Below are 21,050 nucleotides of genomic sequence, written 5' to 3'. Positions count from 1 at the left end.
TCAACAGTGTCCATACTGTGTAATGCTGACAGCCAAGGTTCAGATAATAAGGAAACAAGTAATGAATTATCTAGGGTTTAGATAAAATATGAAAAAATTAAAAAAAAAAAAAAAAAAAATTAAAATATATATATTTTTAAAATGACATAATACATGACATTTTCTTAAAAACAGCCCGTATTTAAAAAAAAAAAAAAAAAAAACCCCAAAAAAACCAACTATGAAATACAAATACAAATGTTCGATAACCATGTAATTTTGTTTTTAAAATACATTTACCAAAAATACCAGTTTTGTATTTTTATGAGAAACAAAACTTAATATACTTCATTAAAATATGCTACAAATGGTACAAAAATATTTCTAGTATTACAGATGGAAAATGGCTGGGCTCAAAGGAGGAGGTGGTGGTGGTGGCTCGTTGGTGCAGTGGGATCACATGATGGAGCAGCCTCTCTTGGCAGTATGAGGGTCTTCCTGCAAAAATACAGTTTTTAACAAACAATGGCACTGTGCAAAACAATATTACAAACACTGTAGCTCTTTTGAAGGTGTTAAAACAACATCTTTAGGTCTTAAATAATAAAACAACCTTAAGGACCTCTGAAGCACTGAGGTTTTTAGTATAAAGGAAGGATTATACATTTTTTTGAAAAATATATTTGTTCATAGCTTTAAGACAATTAGACAATTCAGTAGGTTCAAGAAACACCAGCAAATTGTCTTAAAGTCAAGACACTAGCCCACCATGCACCTCTTGAAATTTTAAATGCCAAGGTTTATTGCTATGTAGACTTCACTTCCTAAAATCCATTAATACATCACTAGCTACAGAAAAAAATATAATATACTCTATTAGGGCTATAACACCTAACCAATAAAGATCAATTACTAAAATAGTTGGCAATGAATGTAATTATTGATTAGATGGCGTGGCAGCTGTGCCACATGTTAACACACAGCAACAGATAATAAATAAAAAATATTGCACAAATCCTGACATTAAACTTGGTACTATGGAACACCTGCACAAACCCGTCGCCTCGAGCAGCACTATTTACAATTTTGATGTAAAAGTTTAACAGAATTAATGGCTGAGTGGGAGACCCCAACCGGTCAAGGGAGACGCCCAAACTGAGCCCAGTTCTGCTGGAGGTTTCTTTCCTCTCCACTGTCGCCAAGTGCTTGCTCATAAGGGATTTCTTGGGTTTTTGCTTTTGTAAAGTGCCTTGACCGGATTGTATTGTGATTTAGAGATATACAAATAAAATAAATTGAACTGAAGAAGCAGCTCTGTGATGGACTGGCGACCTGTCCAATATGTACCCCTGTACATCGAAGAAAGATAGGTTAGGCTCCAGCAGATCCCTGTGAGCCTATATTGGAATAAGTGGGTAAAGATAATGGACAAATTGAAGGTTAAAAGCATACTGAAACAATATGACTAAAAATTCAATAATATAATTAAGTCTTTAAACTTGACTTGCTTGAAAATTAATTGACCAAGAAGCAGGGATATTTATGGTTGACTGTTAATTCAAATCCATAAGTAATATATATCTCACACCAGATGGGGCAAAGGCAGGTCAACCTGTGATCTAGAGATTGATACATATGGGTTTTTATATGGGTGATGCCAAAGCCAACTTTCAGAAATCAGGCCAGCCAATGACTGATTTATGATGCCAATTTGTTTTTTGGCGATATGCTGAGTCAATGTTGTATTGGATAGTTGCATTTTCAGTCTAAAAGTCAAAGGTATTCTAAGATCAGGGGTGCTAAGGTCCTAATCAGAATGATGTGACATTTATACACTACCCCATGGCCAAGTGCTCTTTCTGCTGACTCATTCCTGCTCTATTCCCTTCCCACTCTGTGCTATCTAAATAGCTAAATTAACATCCAGTCACAGAATCTATAATCTTGTAAGCGGTATAAATAATATCATCCATCCATCCTTCCTCATCTTCCGCTTATCTGAGGCCATGTCGTGGGGTCCAATAGGGACTGATAGGCATGCCCAGACTTCCTTTTCCCTGGAGAGTTCTTCCAGCTGTTCCGGGGGGACACCGAGGCATTCCCAAGCCAGCTGAGAGACATAGTCCCTCCAGCATGTCTGGCCTCTTCCCAGTGGGACATACCTGGAACACCTCCCCAGGGAGGTGACCAGGAGGCATCCGGAACAGATGCCTGGAGCCACCTCATCTGGCTCCTCTCAATGTGGAGGAGCAGTGGTTCTACTCCGAGCTCCCCCCGAGTGACTGAGCTCCTCACCCTATCTCTAAGGGAGCGCCTGGCCACCCTGCGAAGGAAGCTTCGAGTTTCTTTACAAATAAAATCACAACTATTAGAGATAAAATTCAGAAGATGCTTCCTATAGCTGAAATAAATGAATCTTCTACTACAGTAGCTCTTGAATCATTTGTAAGACCTCATTTATGTTTAGACTGCTTCCCTCCCATAGATCTCTGAATTCACATCAGTAGTTGCTTCATCTAAATCATCAATGTGTCTCTTAGACCCCATCCCGACTAGACTGCTTAAAGACACTCGGCCATTAGGTTGGCTCATCTCTATTAAACATGGTAAATTTATCTCTAGTGTCAGGTTACGTACCACAGGCTTTTAAGACTGCAGTAATCAAACCCGTACACAAAAAAACCTAGTCATGATCCAGGAGTCTTGGCTAATTATAGACCAATATCCAACCTGCCATTTATTGCTGAAATCCTTGAAAAAGCTGTTGCTAAGCAGCTATCAGACCACTTACACAGGAATGAACTATTTGAAGATTTTCAATCAGGATTTAGAGCACATCATAGTACAGAAACAGCACTGTTAAAAGTTACCAACGATCTTCTCTTAGCCTCAGACAATGGACTCGTTTCTATACTTGTCCTGCGAGACCTTAGTGATGCATTTGACACTACTGACCACAACATCTTAGTACAGAGACTGGAGCATGTGATTGGTGTCAGAGGAACAGCTTTAAAATGGCTCCAATCCTATTTATTGGACAGATTCCAGTTTGTTCATGTCCATGATGAACCTTCCACATACTTAAAAGTTAGTTATGGAGTTCCACAAGGTTCTGTGCTAGGACCGATTCTGTTCACCGTGTACATGCTTCCTTTAGGCAATGTTATTAGGAAGCACTCTTAATTACCACTGCTATGCAGATGACACTGAGCTGTACCTATCTATGCAACCTGATAACACAAACCACTTAACCAGACTTCAAGCGTGTCTAAGTGACATAAAGGCCTGGATGACCAGTAGCATTGTCTACTTTTAAATTCAGAGAAAACAGAAGTTATTGTATTTGGGCCTAAAAACCTCAGAAATAGCTTTTCAAAAAATAGCTACTTTTTAAACTTTTCCAGCACTACTGTGAAAAACCTTTGAGTTAATTTTGACCAGGTTATGTCCTTTAACTCACACATAAAACAAACGTCTAGAACTGCCTTATTTCACTTGCGCAACATTGCCAAAACATCCTGTTGCAAAATGATGCCTAAAAACTAGTCCATGCATTTGTTACCCCAAGGCTAGATTATTGTAACTCTTTACTATCCGGATGTCCCAGTATCTCCATAAAAATCCTCCAGTTAATCCAGAATGCTGCAGCCAGAGTCCTGACAGGAATGCACAACATATCCACTTAAGGTCTTTTTGCTTTTCACTAGGTAAAAGGTAGGGGGTTGTTTTTATATTTGGCCTCTATTTCTGTGTACAGTTTGTTCTATGGGCTAACAAAATCTTGTCAGTTGATACAGCTTAAAAAGAAAAAGTCGATCTTCCTAAAAAAAAAAAAAAAAAAAATCATAAGAACAATGATACTGCTATTATTCTGAGGTTATAAGACAGACATGTTTCCCCATGTGTTTCAGCGACCAACAAAATGAGTGTTCCTAATGTCCATTTTAATTTGGTAAGTACATACACATTCAACAGCTGGACATATATCCTAAAAGTCTGTACTGTGCTGATAGTGCAAGTGCAGTTGATAGTCTCACCTGCTGGTGGAGGTCTTCCTCAATGGCCTCCACTCCATTATCGTCGTCGTCGTCTTCGCTTTGCCCTGCTTCTATTGCCGTTTTGTATGTTGTGGTTCTCTTTGCAACCTCCTGACACACACACACACACACACACACACACACACACACACACACACACACACACACACACACACACACACACACACACACACACACACACACACACACACACACGTTGCTCAACATTAAAAATCTGCCATCCAACTAAAACTCTACCATATAGTGTTAATTTCACTAGACAAAATATCTTTGACCATTTTTTTCATGATTAACATAAGATGACAAGACGAAATCAACATCACTGATCACAGACTGACTATATTAACATGTGACACTGTTGAAAAACAGACGGGACGAAAATGTAGTTCTATTCATCACAGTGGGAGGCAAACAAGGAGACAAAAATATAAGAGAAGCAGGTTTGTGTTTATATGTTGCTATAGAGACCCCTCAGTCTCTAAGTCCAGATCCTATTGGCTTATTGGAGTCTAAAAGGGTGTTGGACACAAGGTTTTGAACTTTTTAAAAAACTAAAAATAATAAAATCAAAAAATGTTCAGTGTATTGATGTATTTGTTAAACCATTACACTAGATACTTTTTGCAAAGTTACATTCTCAGTTATTCCAACGTGTATTTCATTGGGTCATTCATATGCGAGATGAGTGAAAGATTAAAATATGTTTTGTTTAGACTAGACTGACTGAAATGTTAATTAAAATTGAAAATGACTAATGTGACATTTTCATTGACTAGAACTAGACTAAAATACTTTTGGTTTTCATTTTACTGAAATCTGACTAAAAATTGTATATGGTTGACTATATATGACAAACTATTAAGGACATTTGATGTAGGACTAAGACCAAATTAAAAAATAGCTGACAAAATTAGCACTACTCACCAACCAACAGAAAATAATCAATGGGTACTTTGCATTTTATTTGTAACATGCAACTAACTAACATGCACTGCTCTTCACATTTTTTCTGGCCAGAAAAACACGTATGTTAAAGTAAGTTAAAGGTGATGATATTAAATCAATGTAAAAACTATGTAAAGAATACAGCTACAAGCAGCAGTGAGGAGCCCGAGCTCCTCCTGTGCCACAAGCCCTGACATGTCACCATCTAATATTGCACTCTCAACAAGGAATGTCCATCAAATGTACAGAACTGATCAGAGTGTGCCAAATTTCACAACCTTTAGACACAGGAAGCAGTAATTGCTAGCTTGCCACACAGTGGCTCTACGTCAGTCTGCTGTGTTGCACATGAATGACATCAGTCATTTTCAGTAACCACTGAAGTTTGGTGTTTGTCAAGGAATGCGTTTTAAATTTGACATTTCCTGTTTATTTGGTGAGATGTATAAATTTAATTATTTTGTCACATTTTAACATATCAAAAAATGCTTGCAATTTGACATCTGAAATATGTTGATATCATGTATACCAAATTACACCCATGGCTTAGACTTTGTCTCTGACTGCTCACTGTGGTAGCAGATGTGTGCAGTAAATTTTGTTTTCACCCATGGGAAGCAGTTCAAATATGGCCCCGTTCAGCAGCGGGAGACTAATGAAAATAATGATGATGATAATAATAATAATAATAATAACAATCCTTACAGAAACAATAGGTCTTCGCTCGGGCCCTAACCAAACAGAACAGAAGGCGAGGGACAGAATACAGAAATGGATATGATGAATGATATGTGTGCATGCTATCACCTCTCCCTGAGGATTGATCAGCACCACATGGACATCCTTCCCTAACCCCCAGGAGCACTGGTTCTTCCAAACCAGGTCTGTTGGAGGTTTGGAGATCACACCAGCATCAGACACCCAAACCTGGATAGAGCATAGAGGCACACAATGGTTAAAACAGACCCAAACCCATTAATATATTCCACACAGTATTCGCACTGTGTGACTAATAGCACTGCATTTCTTCAGCTACCTTTGAGAGAAAATTTCTGGAATTTCTCAAAGAGAAATTCATATGGTTTTGATTTGATGATGGTGCTTTCTATCATTACACTCATCAGACTACTGTTAAATCTCCACGTAGACAAAATATACCTGACGTGTTTTCATTTTAGGGCTGCAACAACTAAACAATAAAATGTTTACACTTATGTGGATAGCAGTGGTGCCGCCTTGTTCTAGCTTTTCTGTTATGTGATCAGACAATCACTCATCTAGTAAAATGTTTACGGTTCTCAGCCCAATTGACATAACTTGTGCATCTCATTGAGCAGACAGACTTCTGTTTTATCTAATATTAATCCACAATGACTGAGATGGGCATAATACCCAAAATGTTGCCCAAAATGTGTCACACTGGCTAAAACTCAACAGCCACTGACAATGCTCTTTATCACACAACATTTATAATGTGTATACCTTACTATCATAGAAAGGAATATTTTTTATGTAAAAGACAAACAACAACATATGGCCAATGGTCACAGACTACTAAGCTCACCCTGACTGAATATAACTGATAATATACACTGACCAAAATTATAAACACAACACTTTTGTTATTGCCCCCATTTTTCATGAGCTGAACTCAAAGATCTAAGACTTTTTCTATGTATTTTCTCAAATATTGTTCAGAAATCTGTCTAAATCTGTGTTAATGAGCACTTCTCCTTTGACGAGATAATCCATCCACCTCACAGGTGTGGCATATCAAGATGCTGATTAGGCAGCATGATTATTACCAGATGTGCCTTAGGCAGGCCACAATAATGCTGGTCAGTGTGAATGCTGAACACTGACAGACAGTCCTGACAAACTATATTTGAGTGTTTGACTGGATCAAAATAACTAAATACACAGTGAATTTCAAGTGGACTGATACGTGTCTTAACACTAGTAACCATGGATCTCCATCAATATGAGGCCAGTTTCCATAACTGTCACCACATTTTTTCAATTTTAATTTTTTTTCTTTGTCAGGGAAACAGATATCAAAAGTTATATCAACCTTGCTTCACTCTACTGCATTATTCAGATCTGACAGCGGAGAAAGGAGAACATTTGCAAATTATATTTTCTGCATTCTGTAATTCTGATAATTAGCAAATGCACATGGTATGATCAATTTTCACACTGTGAATCCAGGATACTGTTACAGCCATACTATTGGAAATTTCTCCAACTTCAGAAGAGTATTTCTAAACATGCTAAGTTTTTCTAAACAGATTCAGCTGAAAAAGAATCTTAAAGAAGGCAAACTCTTACCATAACTTTCTGGCCAGCCTTCAAGACATATTTGGGTGTGAACTTGTAGGTGGCTGCAACATTTCCAATTGTCTTAATCATCTCATAACCAACCATAGCCTGGTCCTGCAAAAGACAATTATTGACAATAAAGAAATTAATCTAATAAAATGTTACACTGGACCTTGAAACAGAAGAAAAGCTCACCTCATTTCCACTATTGTAAAGGCAGATGAACTTGCCATCTGTGTCAATCTCATCAATGCAGATGGGTCCTGTGGCTGAGGCAGAGTGAGCAATTGACACTGAACTGCTGGCTTCATGCTCCTCCACATCAACACGTTTCCTCTTTCTCTGTGTGGTCTGCACACTGTGGCTGGATGAGGCCCTGGACACTGTGACGTGAGATGAAGGACTGGGTGACAATTTCAGTCTGTGGGAGGGAAGCGCTACAGTTAAATATCAAGGTCACTGCAGAAGCTAAGTGAGTGTGTCAGAAAACCAACAGAAATCTAACTAATGCCATCACTATGGCACTATGCCAGAGGTGAGAAATAATGGAGTACAAATACTTTGTTACTGTATTTAAGTAGATTTTTCAGGTATCTGTACTTTCCTTGAGTATTTATTTTTCTGACGACTTTTTACTTTTCCTCCCTACATTTAAACAAATATCTGTACTTTCTACTCCTTACATTATCAAAACAGGCTTGTTACTTTTTCATAAAAGCAAAAGACGTAACTAACTAGAGAGGGAAGTCGAGTGAGTGTACAGGTTATGATAGAGAGAAAACTTGCAGTGCGACGGAGAAAGAAAGGGATCCAGGGAGTGTTGGCAAGTCCGACAACGATACAGCAGAATTGGAAAAGCAAGACATTCCCCATCCATGGGCGTATTTAAAAAGAACTATGCGATGTTGGGTGCTCCAAGAATGATTAATTGTGAATGTGTTTTCTTTTGTTCCTTGTGCAGGTTAATTCAAGAAGAATTTCCTTTTTTTGTGTCAAACGTTTTTAGTTCTGTTGAGTTATCAAAAGATCTATTGTGTATCACTGATGGCAAAAATACATTTTTACTTTTTTACTCAAGTACATTTCAGACCCTGTACTTTCTTACTTTTACTTGAGTAAAGGAGTTGAGTCAGTACTTCTACTTTTACCAGAGTCCTTTTTCACACAAGTATCTGTACTTATACTTAAGTATAGAATGTGAGTACTTTTGCCACCTCTGCTAATCGCACATTTTGTAAGTCCTCACCTTTCTTCTTCTCCCTCCAGAAGTTTGCGGTAGGCATTTATCTCCATGTCAAGAGCGAGTTTAACATCCAGTAGCTGTTCATACTCGCTGAGCTGCTCCTGCATCTTGGCCTGGATCTCAGCCACCTCGCGGTCTTTGTCTGCAAGCACCTTCCGGCTTGTGTCTTTCTCCTGAGCTAACGCTGCCTCCAGCTCTGCTATACGGTCACGCCAACCACGAGTCTAAACACAGGCAAGTAGGTCTGTCAAGTCTGATGTAGCAACAACACACTTGTCATAATCAACACTTCATATATAATTTAACAAGCTTTAATATCTCCTCCAAAAATACTGCTTTAGATAATAATGGGTGTTGTAACAGTTAACTTATTTTCTTTTATGTATAAACTCTGTCAAATAGAAACTAAAGCAAACAATGTAAACATGAGGATAGATCCAGACATGTGAGAACCATCCCATGACAACATGTTAACACTCCAAGGACATTAAGTCAATGCAACATCACTATGAAGAATGAACAGAAATACAGTGGGTACGGAAAGTATTCAGACCCCTTTAGATTTTTCACTCTTTGTGTCATTGCAGCCATTTGCCAAAATCCAAAAAGTTCATTTTATTTCTCATTAATGTACACTCAGCACCCCATCTTGACAGAAAAAAACAGAAATGTAGACATTTTTGCAAATTTATTAAAAAAGAAAAACTGAAATATCACATGGTCATAAGTATTCAGACCCTTTGCAGTGACACTTATATTTAACTCACATGCTGTCCATTTCTTCTGATCCTCCTTGAGATGGTTCTGCTCCTTCATTGGAGTCCAGCTGTGTTTAATTAAACTGATTGGACTTGATTAGGAAAGGCACACACCTGTCTATATAAGACCTTACAGCTCACAGTGCACGTCAGAGCAAATGAGAATCATGAGGTCGAAGGAACCGCCCAAGGAGCTCAGAGACAGAATTGTGGCAAGGCACAGATCTGGCCAAGGTTACAAAAGAATTTCTGCAGCACTCAAGGTTCCTAAGAGCACAGTGGCCTCCATAATCCTCAAATGGAAAAAGTTTGGGACGACCAGAACTCTTCCTAGACCTGGCCGTCCAGCCAAACTGAGCAATCGTGGGAGAAGAGCCTTGGTGAGAGAGGTAAAGAAGAACCCAAAGATCACTGTGGCTGAGCTCCAGAGATGCAGGAGGGAGATGGGAGAAAGTTCCACAAAGTCAACTATCACTGCAGCCCTCCACCAGTCGGGGCTTTATGGCAGAGTGGCCCGACGGAAGCCTCTCCTCAGTGCAAGACACATGAAAGCCCGCATAGAGTTTGCCAAAAAACACATGAAGGACTCCCAGACTATGAGAAATAAGATTCTCTGGTCTGATGAGACCAAGATTGAACTTTTTGGCGTTAATTCTAAGCGGTATGTGTGGAGAAAACCAGGCACTGCTCATCCCCTGGCCAATACAATCCCTACAGTGAAACATGGTGGTGGGAGCATCATGTTGTGGGGGTGTTTTTCAGCTGCAGGGACAGGACGACTGGTTGCAATTGAAGGAAAGATGAATGCGGCCAAGTACAGAGATATCCTGGAAGAAAACCTCTTCCAGAGTGCTCAGGACCTCAGACTGGGCCGAAGGTTCACCTTTCAACAGGACAATGACCCTAAGCACACAGCTAAAATAACAAAGGAGTGGCTTCGGAACAACTCTGTGACCATTCTTGACTGGCCCTGCCAGAGCCCTGACCTAAACCCAATTGAGCATCTCTGGAGAGACCTGAAAATGGCTGTCCACCAACGTTCACCATCCAACCTGACAGAACTGGAGAGGATCTGCAAGGAAGAATGGCAGAGGATCCCCAAATCCAGGTGTGAAATACTTGTTGCATCATTCCCAGAAGACTCATGGCTGTACTAGCTCAAAAGGGTGCTTCTACTCAATACTGAGCACAGGGTCTGAATACTTATGACCATGTGATATTTCAGTTTTTCTTTTTTAATAAATTTGCAAAAATGTCTACATTTCTGTTTTTTTCTGTCAAGATGGGGTGCTGAGTGTACATTAATGAGAAATAAAATGAACTTTTTTGATTTTGGCAAATGGCAGCAATGACACAAAGAGTGAAAAATTTAAAGGGGTCTGAATACTTTCCGTACCCACTGTATGTTTGAAAGATCGACTGGTTTGAGAAAAAAAAAACAAAACAAACAAACAAAAAAAACAAAAAGGATGATACGAAATAGCTGTTCTCTGATTTTCATAGATACATTTCAACAGAAAAAGAAACAAATGAACGTATTTCTATGAAACTGCAATATACAAGTAAGCCAATAATTTACTGGATATCATGCTTGGAAAAGTTAGGCCATGTTGGACCAACTTTAGCTCTGTGTGAAAAAGAAAAACACAGCCTCCACATTCATTTGAATAAGATGAGTCCATTAACACAGTGGATGTGCCAACACAGACGGCAACGAACAAAAATAAATATAGAATGCAAAACGAACTATGAAAGAAGTGCTCGCTTTTTGATATCATCTGGCAAGACAGCACATTGGCCAATTAAACAAGTGCAGCCGCATGGTTCTGATAGATGTAACATGAATAATGTATTTCTACTCTATCTTTCTATTCACAGCAACATACAACAAAACTTTCCAGAGAAGGAAAAAATTGCTTCAGGTAACTAAGACAGGTCTGTATAAATAAAACTAGCTAACTAACAGACCTTTCCCTAAAAGCAAGTGTATTAGCTTCTACACTAAGATGAACATGGTTTTATCAATTACTGCTGCTTAAGAGAGTGACTCCAATTCTGTCAAAACAAACAAAAAAAAAAAAACAAACAAACAAAAAAAAAAAGCAGTGAGTAAGATAAAATGTTGACCTCCTTTTGCAGCCTGGCCAGCTGGGCAGTGAGGCTCTCAATCCTCAGGGCAGACTCTCTTAGCTCCTCTCGGGCCATGTTGGCTGATGCGCCGTTCATCTCAGATAAGTGACGCAGATCCTCTAGCTGGAGACAAACACACATATGGTTCAGAAGTCAATAATAGCACCGTTTCCTTCTTGTCACATTTTCAAAGGGGAACTGAGTGGCGCTGATCACTTCCTGACATGCAGGAAGTTATTGAGCCGTCTTGTATGCTTTATTTTCACAGGTTCAGATCAGATTCATCACATAAAAGATGAAAGGTTAGTGCTTACTTAAATGCTGTGTGTGAGGATGATTTAAAATGCTTTGCCAAGAAACTACAGAAGGTATATGACTGGAGTTTCATAATCAACTTTTAGCACAAATTGTCCTACATGCACGCATTGTGGTCTCCTGGTCTAAAAACTAATGTGATCTGAAATGTGACTTTTGTGAGCCGTTGCACCACTACAACTCATTATTAGGTTTAGCATCTACTAAGGTGATGCTCTATCCACAATGCTCTTCTTCATAGGCCTGAGCCCACTCAGCCAGATCATCATTATTACAAGTCAGTATCAAGTATGGTATCTACATTGTATGCAACAAGATCATCATCAAACAGTGCTTACAGATACTGCCTACAGGATGGAGCAACCATCGGCCACCTTCTTTACAAATGATGTGATTTGTATGTCACAAATGAACATCAACTCATTGAGAATCTACAGCAACAACATTAGAATGTTATTCTGATTAGATAAGTGTGGTTGGATGTTAACAAGACAAGGGAAGGTAGTCAGAACTGAGGGACTGTTTTACCAGAAGGCAACATAATGTGTTCTGGATAGATACAAATACATGGAATCCCACAGATAAGTAGGAACAACGACAAGGAGAGCAGCAACTGCCAGATATTTACAAAAAGTAAGGCAAGTCATGAGAAGAGAGCTGAACCACACCAGGCAGGCCCCCGATGCAGGCTTTGCAAAGAGGCCCAACAACAAATAAATACTGTGCAAGTTGGTAGGGCCAGTAGCTGCACATCAGCAATATACAGCTCCAGGATTAGGAATATCTGCAGAAGGTACAGGGGAGAAAACAGAGAGAGCACAAACTACAGGATAGAAGGCACTAAATTAGTGATATTCAGTGGTGGTATATACATGTAAGAGGAAAGAAGGACAGAAATAGGAGCAGAGAGGGAATGGAAAAGAGGAAAGAAGAGCTCAGTGAACTGATGGGAAGTCCTCAGGCAGGCCTAGGCCTAATTCAGCTGTGGGATAGTGTTCTCAAGTGTTTAATGTGATTTCTGTTGTCTTGAGCAAGTACGGCCCTCTGACAAGCAACATTGTCAAGATCAGCTGTCAAGCTTTTAAACTTGGACACCCACAAGTCTTTATCCGCTGTGTCAGATCAATTTCATTTCAATTCAATTATATTTATTTGTATAGCACTTTATTTTGTAAAGGCACTTTACAAGAAACAAAAAAAAAAACAAAAACAAAAAAAAAAAAAACAAATCCCTTATGAGCAAGCACATGGTGACAGGCAGTCTAGACCTAAAGCAGCATAACTAAGGGATGGTTCAGGGTTACTTGAGCCAGCCCTAACTATAATCTTTGTCATAGAGGAAAGTTTTAATTCTAACCTTAAAAGCAGAGTGTCTCCTAGAATGTGAAATGTGTCTCATATTCTATTTTTGAAAACTCTGGGAACCACAAGCAGACCTGCACTCAGAGCAAAACACTTTATTGGGATGATATGGGATCTTCAAGGTATGAAGGACCTTGATCATTAAGAAGAAGGAATTTAAATTCTATTCTGGATTTTACAGGGAGCCAATCAAGAGAAACTAAAATAGGAAATTTGGATAACTTTTGCTGCCCCACAGGTCAAGATGATGAAGACCAAGAATTAACTCATTGGCTCAAAAGCCCTAGGAGGAGTTCGTCAAAGCACAAGGTGTGCAAAAACTGCAAAATTCTCGTTGGAAATGAATGACGGCTTGCAGTCACTGCCACGGCAACAGTATTGAAAGTAGGGCATGAGTCTGATTGGCTTTTATGATCGAGATGCCCTAAAGGATGTCAGTGTCAAATGTGGTACATTTCTGACAAAGTAAATGTTTGGATGTGAATGGCAATTTTCAAATCATTATACAGGGGGCACTATTGTGCCTACTGCAATTTTGTTAAATCACATGGAAGACCAGAAGTTGAAGGGTTGTTGATGAGCCAGAAAACATACGTCAACTGGTCGGCAGCGCCAGAGGAAAACCGTGAAAGTTAGCAAAACAAAATGTCGGTCAACCTCCCATAGGTTTCTGTTTGGCCCGACATGCAGAATAAATGTGTCAAGGCTGGTGATGGTGTGATAAAAAAAAAATTTAAAAAAGTCAGTCGGGCTCCCATTGGCATAATGTATTTTCACTTTTGTCGGGGCCAAAAGCCATTCTTTTGAGGTCAATTTATAAAACCTTTAAAATCTAAAATTTTCACACGATTCTGAATTTTGAAGTTTTTCAACCATGTTCAGGGGGTCAAATTTGAGGTCGTTACACTGAAAAATAATAATAATAAAAAAAAAAAGAATATTTCAAATGATTTCCAGGGCCAGGACCACCTGGCAATCACATCATATATACATTTTCCGAAAGCTCTCGCGCATTGCCACGTCATGGTGGGGTGATGCTCTGGGGTAGCTAGACGCTACCTGGGGAACCCTAACCCCACTTATTCACTCCTGGGCCATTGAGCAATTACAATAGTCCCTTGCTTTCACCTTTGGTGGGGGCTTGTGCTTAAATAAAAATTTACAGAAAATTAACTAATGAAAATCAGACATTGCCGAGGAGGCCTCCACTGTTTAAAGCAAATCATAAAAAAGCAGACTGGAATTTGCCAAAATGTGTATCGACAAGCCACAAAGCTTCTGGGAGAGTGTCCTTTGAACAGATGAGACAAAACTGGAGATTTTTGGCAAGTCACATCAGCTCTATGTTCACAGAGCCCTGTACCTACTGTGAAACATAGAGAAGGCCTGGTTATGTTGTTGGGCTGCTTTGCTTTATCTGGGTGTCTTGAATCTGCACAGGGTACAATAAAACCTGAAGTCTATCAAGACATTCTGAGTGAAATGTGCTGCCCAGCATCAGAAAGCTTGGTCTCAGTCCTCCAACAGGATAATGACCCAAAACACACAGCTAAAAACAGCCAAGAATGGCTGGGTATCCAAGCTTTTGATGATTACCTTGTGTCTGTGTAAAAGAAGTAATTCCTCTAGAGAAATTGCAAAGAAAACCAAACACAGTTTACTAAACCACCAAAAGGAACTTGGAAACTAGAGGACACTGACAGTATGGTAGACCCAAAGCCACAACAGCACAACCTCCAAATTTAAAACCCATGGAGGTAGTTTGGGACAAACTGAACAGTAGGGTAAAAGTAAAACAGCCGACAGGGTGCGCTCTGGGCCTTTTCTGTCTATGTCATTTCTCTTCACAGACACGTAAATGAAACAACCAGAATCTCAGCGAATACTTGGCTCATAAAAATAAGAATTATATGGCGAGAAAGCTTAAAATGTTTTCTTTTAACCCTCTGGGGTCTGAGGGGGTTTTGGGGCCCTGGACAAATTTTGACATGTCCTGACATTTGTGCTTTGTGTCTTTTAAACATATTAATGTCTAAAGTCTAATAACACCGTAATCAGCACAAAAGAGAGAAAATTATTGGCTACAATAATATGTGAGCAGCAGGTTTATACATGATTGTGTTTTTGAGAAAAAAGTGGTTATACATGGTTAGTGAAAAACTACAATTTTTTACTCACTGAAATAAGACCATAAAACACAAACAGAACATTGGTTCACAAGACTTTGGAGACCTGCATGTTGTAGGCTAAAGTGTTTACTTCAGAGTGCTGTGAATGTCATCTTGTTCACACATTCACAGTAAACAATACACTGATTTAAATTTTCTAAGACACTTTTTGTCCAGAAAGGCCATATGCAAGAGGGTGTGTCTGAGGATGAATAGTCATGTGATTTACCTGAGAACACAAAAGACGCACTGAACGTCCAGACAAAGCCGCGCATAATGAGCCTTTCAGTCAATGTAGATGGGACGGATTAGTGCTGTACAATACAAAACAATGAGGAGCCAAACGATCCTCATTTGAGTTAAAATCAGTGTTTTTACTCTGAGGACAAGCTAAACTATTTGTCTCTGTGTGGAATACAAGAAGCGCTTCTTCACGTCCGTGCCGCGCCATCATCCAAACGCCCCGAAAAAGTGAGTAAATTCTATGATGAAGTTTGATATTTTGTGTCATTTCTCGGGGGTGTGCACATATTTACCTGGTTCACCTGAGATTATTTACATGTGAACAGTGGACAGTGTACAAGGCGGGGTCGCATTACCTGTAATGAGGTGAGACAGGAGAAAACGTACTTCTCCTTATATAGCGTATATAACGCTACTGGTCAAAAGTTGTAAAACACTTCTCCCACTGCCTGCACTGGTGGATGTTATGAGGCTTTTCCACTAGCATTACTTGACTTGAAGTCCAATAGGGGATAGCACCACTCAGTTGTAATGGAAAATTACCTAAACTGAGTCGAGGTGCACTAAAACTTTCAAATCAATTTTTTTATTTGTATAGCAGGAAAAGGGGCATTAGGCAGACCAGCATGCCAGCTGGAGACTGACTCCCACGCAATGCATGAGACTTGGCACTTGGCAGTTCAGTGACAGGCTGCTTCAATCCAAGTGCTTGACAGAGTGATAGTCTGGTCCTTCCCATGTTAAACAAATAATGGTTCATCACTAACACAAACAGACACACACAAAGAAAGTTCATCTTAACATACTTTGGCCAGGTAGGTGCTCTCCATGTTGTCCTTGTAGATTTTGATCTGCTCCTCATTCTGGGCCCTCATGTCAGCCAGGGCTTGAGTCAGTTTATATTCATACTCCTCTTTCCGTCCAAAATCCACCTCGACCAGTCGAGACTCATATCGCTGCCGGGCCTCCTTTACTTCCTGAAGCAGAGCACACAGTCAGCACTTAGTGTTCTCGTGTGTGATCCAGTCTTAATTAACTCAAGTCAACCCATAAAATGTTAAGATTCCCACCTCCTCATGCATGTTTTTACGGAAGTCCATTTCCTCAGTCAGACTCTGGCAACGGTTTTCCAAGTCAATGCGCAGAAGCATCTCATCTGCAAGATGCTTCTTGGCTTGAGCAAGGCTTGTGTCCAGCTGATAACACACAAAAAAAGTAGGCAGTGCTTCAAAAATAAGTATAACTGAAAGGGAAAGTGTTATCAAGTTTAGCAAGTCCAGAATAGCACTCAAGAGGAGGCAATGTCTATAATACAAAGAACCTGAAAAACTTTTACAAATAATACTTGTAGTACAGCATTCAGAATAAAAGCAAATCACATCAACAAATAGAGCATTACTGGCCATATCCTTTATGTGTTGGTTATTTTACTTCAGTTTATTGGGCCGCATCATAGACCTCCATTGTTGTCCGGTAAGACTGCTGCACTACATGACATGATTCTTCCTGAAATTTGTGGGGTACATGTTATCTCAAAATGAGCTCCAAACAAGAAAGGCTAGTATCTTTTCATAGTCGTTGGTACAAAAAGGCAGGTCACACACATGCCATGAGAATTCTACATAAATCTCTGCATCACTCCTCCAATGTTTCAAATACACAGATAAAAAAGTAAGGGGAAAAAAAAGTTTTCTCCAGGGTCATCATATTTATGTTCCTGCAGTACTGTACCTCCTGCAGCTGTTCTTGCAAGTCAGTAATTGTGGCCTCCAGGCCCCTTTTCTCAGATAGTGCTGTAGCTAGCATGGCTTCTTTAGAGTTCAGCTGAGCTTCCAAGTCCTTCAGTCTGGCCTGAGCTCCTGCTGCCTCTGAGTCCTTCTTGTTGTAGCTGGAAGGAGGAGGAAGAGAAGGTACGTATGTATGTGGATGACAGGGTGTGGTGGTGGCTGCTAGTTAGAAGTTAACCCCAAACTCTGTTTTCAAGCACATATGTCTACATCCTAATAGAGGTCAAACCTGACTATTAGTAGCTTATTTTCTGGACTATACGTCACAACAGAATATTAGTCATTTTTAGATAAAATTTGTTTAAAAAAAAAAAAAAAAGTTGTATAAATCTCTGTTCAGAATCTAATTATAGTCTAAATTAGGGGCAGCACAGCAGAAGAGTGGTTAGCACTGTTGCCATCTAGTTCATTTTTGTTTAGCAGGTATGTTATGTATGCTAGTAGCATGGAGGACACACAGAGTTAACTAAACTATATGAACATGGATTGCTGATTTAAAAGTAATTGGGGCAGTTGTGGCTCAGGAGGTAGAGCAGGTTGGCCATGAAGGGTTGGTGGTTTGAGCCACATGTCAAAGTGTCCTGTACCCACATGTGCCGTAATGGCTTTTCCCTCTGTATTGTCAGTGACTGTGTGCGCAAATGGCTGAGTGGGCTTTGAGTGCACTTGTTCCTACCGTACCATTTGCCAGCATGTCGTTATGGGTGCATTCATAAATTTAAACTGTCAGAACATCATCTGAACACTTCATTGAGTAAAGCAGTTTCAGCACACTCAAAGCAGGGGTGGATTTTGTGATCTGGGGATAGGAGGTAAAGTGCCAGACTAAAAATACTGGTCAAATTTAGCTGCATTCTTTTTTAAAAATTCACACCAGTTATCTATGAATTTGTTCAAAACTTTGCTTCTCAAGAAAGTTAACAGTAGCTTACATATGATAAAATAAAGCTATATGTTTTTTAATTTTTTTCTTTTCTCTTACAATATAATAATAATAATACAACAATAATAATTATATCAGACTGTAAAATTCAGATTACCAGTTAAGACTGGACTATTTTTGTCATTATATAATGCTCTCCAGTGTATACTTACATAATTGTTTTAAAGAGAAGATGTCAAATAAAACATTGAAAAATAAATAAGCTTTCAAAACTCATTTTTGGGTAAATTAATAGTTATATTAATTGAGTAAATTTAAAAATATATAGTATGAAAAAATATTATTTGAAAAAAATGTATAGATTAATCAAATAAAAAATAACATCCTTAGGTGCAGCCCTAGTCACATGAACTGGCCAACAGGAACCACAGACTGGCTCAAGCTGCTGCTGCCACCTGTGTTCATCTGTCTGAGCACATGATCACACACATTGTTTCTTCTGTTCCCCCAACCCCCCACACGCACGCGCATAAACACAGCTCCACAACCTCACAGATGTAACTGTTACATGCAGAAATGCATAAGTAAGCTCTTCTGCTGATGCATTTCAGACACAAAGGAACATTAATCTAACAAATAGTTACAGGTAACTAACCAGCTGGCATTTTGACTGAAAAATGCACTAGACCTACGACATTTAGGACACCCCCATTGGTTATTCATGCTCTTTAGGTCAACAGCTGTGAATAACAGCTGCTGCTCTCAAGTTCTGTCCGATAGCGCTAAGAAATTAGCTTACTGCAAAAACCTAATATTTAATAATTATAATAATTTATTATTAGAGTTATAAAACGTTAAATTAATTTACGTCTGATCTTTTTCCTGTCCAACACACAAAATTAAGAACTCCAAACAAGATTCTGTCATGTTAACCACCAGCATTTGATGTCTTCTTTTCTCGACAGATCTTACTAAGGTTAACTTAGAACCCGATGGCACCGATGAACCCAGACTTTCTATTGTTATACACTAAACCACGGGTACGTTACTCCAAACAGATTATATATGTTCCAGTAAGTTAATTGAAATGCTGTTTTTTTTTCTTCAATGCAACACAGACAATGTGGGCGGGTAGCTTCGACAAAGTGTTTATAATTTCTAATAATTACTTATTTATACATAATTAATTTTTAAATACACACTAATTGCAACAACATCGTATATAAGAGTGACTTCAAGCTGGTCTCAAAACAAACTAAGGAACAAGAAAAGTAGAACGTATGTTGATCTATGACGTTAAGCCAAAGAGACAAAAACGTAACCCCTGGACGGACTGACGTACGGAACGTTGCTGTTGCAAAAGTGGCTCGAAAATCAAAGTCAGCAAATAGTCTATAGCAAATCAGTCTGGTGTTCTGACCGTATTACAATTCTGTAACATGATTAAAATATTAGAGGTTTACTTCTGTTGAAGCTGCTCATGCTCGGTCTTGATCTTTCCCAGCTCAATCTGCAGCCAGGCCCGTTCCTTAGAGGAGTCATCCAAACACCTCCTTGCGTCGGCGAGCTCAGTCTCATACAGGGATTTCAGCCCGGTTACTTCCCGGCTCTTCACTTCTTCCTTCTCACTAATTTGCAGATGGAGTATGTCGTTTTCAGACTCCAAACTACGGACTTTCTCGATGTAAACGGCCAGGCGGTCGTTGAGATCCCTGAGCTGTTGTTTCTCCTGCAGTCTGGTTATCCTGGTCGGGCTCAGTGGTGTACCGCTGCCGCACGTGTTTCTTTGGCCGGTCGGAGTTACAGCCGCAGTCGCCATTGTATAAGAGCAGCTAAAAACCGTGTGACGACAGAAACCAAACCAAAGCAAGACACACTTTTGTGGGTACCGCGACTTAAATTTACCGCCCAACAACAGCCTGCACTTCCGAAAACAATTCCAGAAGTATGTTCTATCCTTTGCTAATCGAATGAAAGAGGGGTTGGCTTCCTAACATGGCGGCTCATTGAAATGTCTACATTCTATATCACCAGCCAATGGCGAAGCTCAACGCAACGCGTTCTTTCAAATTTGAATTTTGTGTGCGCTTGTATGTGTAACCGGCGTATTCCGAAGCTCGTCTGTGCAGACGGGGCTCACTTCTATCATGCTTTCTAAACTAGGGGTTGTAGCGCCTAACTCCGTTACTAAATCCGAGCTTCTCGGTGAAAACATGAACATAACAAGCAATGCTGTACTTCCCCAAATCCCTACCCCCACCCCTCCGTTTCGATAGTGGCCGTAGAATCAGTCAAAAATCTGGCCGGCATCATATTGGACGTACGCCTCGCCCTCAGAAGAGCGGTCAGAAGCAGCGCCACAGACTGAAACAAAATACAGCTGAAGATAAGACGGACAGTTTCCAACAGTGTAGAGCAAGAAATAGAACAGCAATACTCACTGTTAGGTCATATCCCCCTTTAATGAAATATTTTTAGACCATTATTGCATATTATTATTGCATATTGTAAAGTGGACTATCACATCTGCAGTCTATATGAACTATACACTGCAAACACCTGAACATCTTGCAAAGCATGGATGTATTACATGATCTGAAATCCTGGGCTTAAGCCCTTATTGCCCACATTTATTTACAATTATATAAAAAATAAATTATTCGTGTTTTTTTGTCAATTTCTAAATTAAGTCAAGGTTGTTAATTTGAATATAGCACATACAATAGATAGAAATTTTAGCTATGATGCAAATTAGTGACATTAGGCATAATTGGCATAATAGTAATTAAACAGATCAATCAACCAAGAGGAGGTTGAATAGCTGGCCTTATGGTGTGGTCTCAACAGTCTAGAGCTGAAC

The 21,050-nt window shown here is 39.4% G+C and overlaps 1 protein-coding gene across 1 annotated transcript; it reads right to left on the bottom strand.

The window, feature by feature from the left end:
* Positions 1 to 209: 209 nt before the first annotated feature.
* lmnb1 (lamin B1) lies at positions 210 to 20,009 on the bottom strand. The gene is made up of 11 exons (XM_026298196.1): positions 19,654 to 20,009; positions 17,252 to 17,408; positions 16,591 to 16,716; positions 16,327 to 16,497; positions 11,430 to 11,555; positions 8,548 to 8,768; positions 7,497 to 7,722; positions 7,311 to 7,415; positions 5,790 to 5,909; positions 4,017 to 4,127; positions 210 to 477 (listed from the first exon to the last, which is right to left on the bottom strand). Exons 1-11 carry the CDS (start codon positions 20,007 to 20,009, stop codon positions 436 to 438), a joined length of 1,761 nt encoding a protein of 586 aa, XP_026153981.1. The 3' UTR covers positions 210 to 435.
* Between the last annotated feature and the right edge of the window lie 1,041 nt (positions 20,010 to 21,050).

Source organism: Mastacembelus armatus, chromosome 12, assembly GCF_900324485.2.
Source record: "Mastacembelus armatus chromosome 12, fMasArm1.2, whole genome shotgun sequence".
NCBI classification, from domain to species: Eukaryota; Metazoa; Chordata; class Actinopteri; order Synbranchiformes; family Mastacembelidae; genus Mastacembelus; species Mastacembelus armatus.
The sequence above is the reverse complement of the archived record's forward strand: the minus strand, read 5'-3'. Positions and strand labels throughout refer to the sequence as shown.